Below are 6,365 nucleotides of genomic sequence, written 5' to 3' on the forward strand. Positions count from 1 at the left end.
GTGGCGAGGCCCACGCGCTATCGGAGCGCCGCACGATGCCGAGGTGCTCCAACGCGTCGAACTCGGCCTTCGCCACGGCGAGCTTGGCCGGGTCGAGGCGGCAGGCCCTGGCGTAGACCGGCGGGCCCGTAGTGGGTATGTGGTGCTCGATCCCGTGCCGCACCGCGACGGCCGAAAACGTTGCTGCAGGCTCTATCGACTCACAGTGACGGTAGGTTATGTGGTCCTGATGTCGACGGATTTCGCGGCCATCCTGCAGGCGAATCACGCAGGACAGTGGACCTGGCTTCTCGATGATGTCCCCCGGTAGCCACGTTGCACCTGCACCAAAATTTCGGGCAAACACTGGATCTCCAATGTTGATACATCGACTGTTGGACGTCTTATCGTGCACCAACTTTTGATTAAGCTGGCTCTGATAAACATTTGATGATATGTCTGGTTTGAGATTGTCAAGTGTCGATCTCAGGTGTCGTTTCATCAATAACTCAGACGGAGCTGCACCGGTTGTTGATTGTGGCGTGATGCAGTATTTGAACAGGAGACGAGAAAGCTTTGTTTCCAGGGTTCCCTCCTGAAGTTTCCGCAATCCGGATTTGATGATTCCCACGGATTGTTCGGCCAAGCCATTTGAAGCCTGGTGATGTGGGCTGACAAACTTATGTTTGATGCCGTTCCGACGTGTGAACTCGGCAAACTCGGTACTGGAAAAACACGAACCGTTATCACTCACGATCATCCTGGGCAGACCATGAGTGGCGAAACAGCGTCTGAGTCTTTCGATGACAATGGCTGACGTAGTACCACGCGTCACATAGGCATCAATCCATTTTGTGTGCGCGTCTGTAATTATTAGAATCATGCTGCCGTTAATAGGCCCGGCATAATCGAGATGTAGGCGATGCCTCGGTTCGCTGGGCCATTCCCAGGGATGCAGTGGCGCTTTCGCAGGTGTATTCCGGGTGCTCCTGGCAGGGGTAACAATGTCGAACATGATGTTCGATATCAGCATCAAGATTCGGCCACCACACATAGTTTCTAGCGAGTGACTTCATCTTCACAATCCCGGGGTGACAGTCATGGATTTCATCCATGACCCTGGAACGCAGATTTTTTGGGATCACGACACGACATCCCCAGAGTACACAACCATTTTCCACGCTGAGTTCGTTTTTACGTGCTTTAAAAGCCGCAAGATCTGGGTCACCCTCAGGTAGCAATTACCATCCAAGCTGTACAGCCTGGACAGTTCTGGACAGAACGGGTTCTCGTCGAGTATGAGTGCGGATCTGGCCGGAATCGACAGCACAATCTTCCAGATCCATCAGTGCGATAATGGATCCTGGTGTAGGCGAATCATCAACGGATTCTGGAAGGGGTAACCGACTCATGGCATCTGCATTTGTGATAGACGAACCGGGCTTATAACATATGGTGTAGTCATAAGCAGCGAGAAACAGGGACCAGCGGATGATTCTGGGCAGTAGTGTGTCAGATGTCGCCTTAGTTGGACCAAACAGACTGATCAGCGGCTTGTGATCAGTGCGAATCGTGAAATGATGTCCAAGAAGGTACTGGCGAAATTTGCTGACGCCGAAAACGATTCCCAATCCTTCCTTGTCAAGTTGGGAATAGTTCTTCTCTGCCGGGGACAACGTTCTGGATGCAAATGCAACCGGTCTTTCCGTACCATCAGGCATCACATGTGATAATACACTCCCCTCTCCATTCCGACAGGCATCGCATGTCAGCACAAGATCCTTCTCTGGATCAAAATGAACGAGAACATTGGATGATTTGAGCAGATCCTTAGAGGTCTGGAATGCTGATTGTTCAGTAGACCCCCAGCTCCAGGAGACTCTTTTCCTCAAAAGCCGATAAAGGGGGCCCAAAACATCGGTCACATTCGGAATGTAACGACCATAGAACTGAAGCAAACCGAGGTATGACTTCAATTCGGTCACGTCTCGTGGAGCAGGAGCATCCTTGATAGCTCGGACTTTCTCATCTGTCGGGTGTAGACCCTCGGCATCAATCGTATGACCCAGGTACGTGACTGATGGCACCATAAACTTGCACTTGTCTCGACGCAAACGTAGGCCGGAGTCCGAAATCTTCTTCAGAACTCTATCCAGGTTTTGTAGATGTTCCGCGTCCGTACGACCAGTAACCAGAATATCACCCTGGTAACAAACGACGTTGCGTTCGGCGGCAAACAAACTGTCCATGACACGCTGATAAATTCCAGGTGCAGATTTCACTCCAAAACTGAGTCGGTGGTACCTGTACAACCCACGATGCGTGTTGATGGTAAGATACTGTTTCGAATTCTCGTCCAAGCGGAGCTGTAGATAGGCGGATTTGAGATCGAGTTTCGTAAAAGTCTTGCCTCCCGTGAGACGAGCATATAGGTCTTCGATCCTCGGTATTGGATATTTATCCAATGAAGAACACTTGTTCACGGTCATTTTATAATCTCCACATATGCGGATGGACTGGTCCGATTTTATGACCGGAACGATGGGCGCCGCCCATTCGGCATACTGGATTTGCTCGATGGTGCCCAGATTTTCAAGATTATCCAGTTCCTTGTCAATCCGCTCCCGCAGGGCGAAAGGGACTGGGCGAGCTCTGCAAAATATAGGATTGGCATCCCGGTCAACACTGAGTTTAGCCGTATGTCCTTTCAAGGTTCCAAGCTCATCCTTGAAGACATCCGGGTACGTATCCAGCACATTTTTGAGTGTGTATGCTGCGGTAGGAGAAACGTTGGCTGCCCGGAGTTGATGAATGTTTTTCCACTTCAGTCGAATTATGCTCAACCAGTTCCTGCCGAGTAAGGAAGGGCCCTTTCCAGGAATGACGATCAGGGGTAGGTGAAACTCACGGTTATCGTAGCCCACCGTGACGTCACATGTACCGCAGGGAACAATCTTCTCACCTGTTTCGGTGGAGAGTCCATAGGTAGTAGGTTTCAGATGGGGTCGGTCAGCATCACTCCACAGGTTTGTGAAAACAGCATGGCTGATGAGCGAGACGGCCGCACCAGTGTCGACCTCCATTTACAATGGTCGATTGTTGACGACAACAGTGGCAAGAAGAGGGTCCCGCCTATGGTGAGAATCAATATGAAGCAGGTCATACGATTCTGAGTTGTTGGAAACAGAGCTCACCTGGTAAAGCTCAGGTTCCTCCGAACCGATAAACTGATGAATCTTGTCAGCAGCTTTCCCTTTTCCAGATTTGTGAGTGATGCAAGCTGGAGCAATATGGCCAGTTTTCGAACAGAAATGGCAGGTCGCATCTTTGAACCGACACGTCTCCGGAGGGTGCTTTCCGTTGCACCGAAAACATTTGTTGTGTGTTTGAGACTGCACCGGCTTTTGACGAAGAGACTTGTTCCAACGTTTTGGCTGAACATGATCCAACCGATTCACAGCAGGGCTGGTACCAGCCGAGCGAGTTGCACCGATGCTTGTAGCGTTGCGTTCAGCACTTTCCATGGAAATGGCGGTGTCTCTGGCATTTTGGAACGTCGGTCTTCTCTCAGCAAGCAGGCGTCTACGAGTGCGGTCATCGGACATGCCAACCACCAGCAAATCACGGAGCATGTCATCAATCGTGTCCCCAAACTCACACAGATGTGACAGTTTTTTGAGGTGTGCACTGAAGTCTGCGATCGACTGACCTTGCTGCTGTCTGCACATGTAAAAATTAAACCGACACAGGATGACTGAAGGAGATGGATTACAATGTTCCTTCAAAGTGGCCTTGAGCTCTGCATACGTGAGCTCCTGGATTGTCCAAGGCCGAATCAGGTTTTTAACGAGTGTGAACGTCTCACCTCCGCAAACGGACAGGAAGACGGCCTTCATCCGGGCTTCGGTCGCGATGCCGTTCGCCTCGAAGTAAAAAGACAACCGCTCAGAATACGTGTCAAAATCCCCCTCATGAGGGTCGAATTCATCGATATGGCCGAAAGAAGTCATGGTCTAGATGTTTATCCTCGTCGCCATGTAAGGTAACTCGACAAACTACGATCAATTGTAGTACACGTTTATTCACTCTGCCGATACAGGCCCGATTAACTGCCGCGCCATCCGAGCTGGGGCGTAGGGATACAATGCGGTCACGGTGGAGGGATACAACGGTGAATATTTGCAGCTTCATACATGACAGTTATGGTGCTTTTCCATGGCACAGTACGGTATGGTACGGCACAGTAATCCCTGTGTCGTTTTCCATCGCACAACAGAACCGTGTAAATAGGCGGAGTTGTCTGAAGTGACGGAAAAAAGCGCGACCGCTGTGGTGACGTCATTTCTCATGCGACACGAAACTGTAAACGGCTCCAAATTATGGAGGAACTTGAAGCTGTGTTTTCCTTCTTCGTCGGGTTTTGGTTTTATCTGAACATGAGGTTTTTAGCGAAATGCAAAAAGAGAGAGAGAGGATGTGTTTGAGAAGAAGCTGAAAGACGCCAGAAAGACAGACGACAGAAGATCGCAATGTTACAATCCACGAGATCCGCGATCGTCATTTTCTCCAACCCGACTTGTTTGCCGGATTACGTTTGCTCGGGGGGTTCCCCAAAAAAGCACGTTTCTCATTGGCTAATGAAGGGGGACAATTATGAAGACCGACAACAACGAAGATTCGACAACAACGTCTTGTTCGTCTGCGCAAACAAAGAATGCAGGTACAGTATGTTACGTTAGCCTTCATATATAGCTAGTAACATTACGACTACCTTTCACTTTCTTCCTGAATTTACCTCAGATTTTGACAACTTTGAGGTTGTGGGTCCATTAATGTTGAGTAATCTACTGATGTGGACCCGCCGTTTGGAGGTTCTGGGCTGAAACAAACGAAACCTCAATGAAAATCGGTGCCCAGCTGATGAGCCATGCAGTTGGAAAACCAGTCAGTTGCTTATAGGTTAAGGTAATAACTTCAAATAAAAAATAGATTTTACAATTACATAATATATCTGTGTATGTGTGTTTACATAAGTGCGTTTATATGTGCATCTTATGTCTATGTATAGGCCTAGGTATGTATGTGTTTATATAAATATGTATGTGCATATATATTGTGTGTATGTGCATGTGTGTGTGTATGTATATGTATTGTTAATGTCTAGCTTCCTTCTTGAAACTGAAGTGCAGTAATTTGTCTATTTTGAATATATCTCATTGATAACGTCATAACGGAATTGAATGATTTACCTGAGCAAAACATGTCTATTATTTATGTATTTCAGATCATCATTCACTTCTTGCAAACCCGTCGCAGTGCACCGTCTGTTTGGGCCCTCGACAGAGGTACCGAGTGGTGGGAAGTCGTGGTTCCCGGTTTCACAGACGCTCAATGGCTAGAGAATTTTCGGATGTCGGAAGAAACATTTCTGTACCTTTGCCGTAAACTGCGTCCAGCGATGGAGACACAGGACACAAACTTCGGTTTGGTTGTCCCCCTAAATAAAATGGTAGCCATGGCACTGTGGAAACTCGCAACCAACTCGGAGTACAGAAGTGTTTCACATCTTGTTGGTGTCGGCATCACAACTGTGTGGCGGTGTGTGCGAGAGTTCGGTGCTGCTGTGGAGAAGGTGCTAGTGACAGAACTGCTTCGATTTCTAAACCAGGAAAAGTTTGAAGAAATGGCTACCTACTTTGAGCATAGATGGGGGGTACCACAATGTGTTAGTGCCATTGATGGGTCACACATCCCCATTATGGCACCAAAAGAGTACCACTGCGAGTATTTCAACCGTAAGGGCTAACATTCCATCATCCTGCAAGCAGTTGAAGATGGAAAGGGACTCTTCTGGAATGGGTTTGTAGGGTTGCCCGGGAGCATGCATGATGCCCGAGTTATATGGTCGTCAACGCTGTGGGAACTAGGTAGCAGTGCAAACCTTTTCCCACATTGCATCAGGATCATTGGCAGGCATGATGTAGGCTATTACATCCTAGGGGATGCTGCCTATCCCTTGCAAAGCTGGCGTTTGAAGCCATTTTCTGATACTGGGTGACTGCAGAACAGCAGCTTCACAACAACAAAACAAGCAGAGGAAGGGTTATTGTTGAGAATGCCTTTGGTAGACGAGAGGCTAAGTGGCGTATCCTTATAAAGCGTAACGACTGTGATGTAAACCTGGTGAAATCAATGGTACTGACATGCTGCACTCTGCACAATCTTTGTGAAACCCATCATGAGGAGTACGGAGAGGAATGGGGTGCCCCTGCAACACTGGAACAGCCGACGGTGGCACTGCCACATAGGGCTGAGGATGAGGGAGTGGGTGTAAGCGAAGGTCCGGTGCACTATTTTCACAGATTGTAGGAGCCATTGTTTCAGTT

At 48.6% G+C, this 6,365-nt stretch overlaps 1 protein-coding gene across 1 annotated transcript; it reads left to right on the forward strand.

The window, feature by feature from the left end:
• The first annotated feature begins 4,463 nt into the window (after positions 1-4,463).
• On the forward strand, positions 4,464-5,884 carry LOC144892046 (uncharacterized). Its single transcript, XM_078777201.1, has 2 exons — positions 4,464-4,699; positions 5,264-5,884. The coding sequence occupies exons 1-2, from the start codon at positions 4,694-4,696 to the stop codon at positions 5,783-5,785; spliced, it is 528 nt and encodes a 175-aa protein (XP_078633327.1). The 5' UTR covers positions 4,464-4,693; the 3' UTR covers positions 5,786-5,884.
• The last annotated feature ends 481 nt before the right edge of the window (positions 5,885-6,365 follow it).

The sequence above is a fragment of the Myxine glutinosa genome, chromosome 5, assembly GCF_964187855.1.
Source record: "Myxine glutinosa chromosome 5, kmMyxGlut1.1, whole genome shotgun sequence".
Taxonomy (NCBI): Eukaryota; Metazoa; Chordata; class Myxini; order Myxiniformes; family Myxinidae; genus Myxine; species Myxine glutinosa.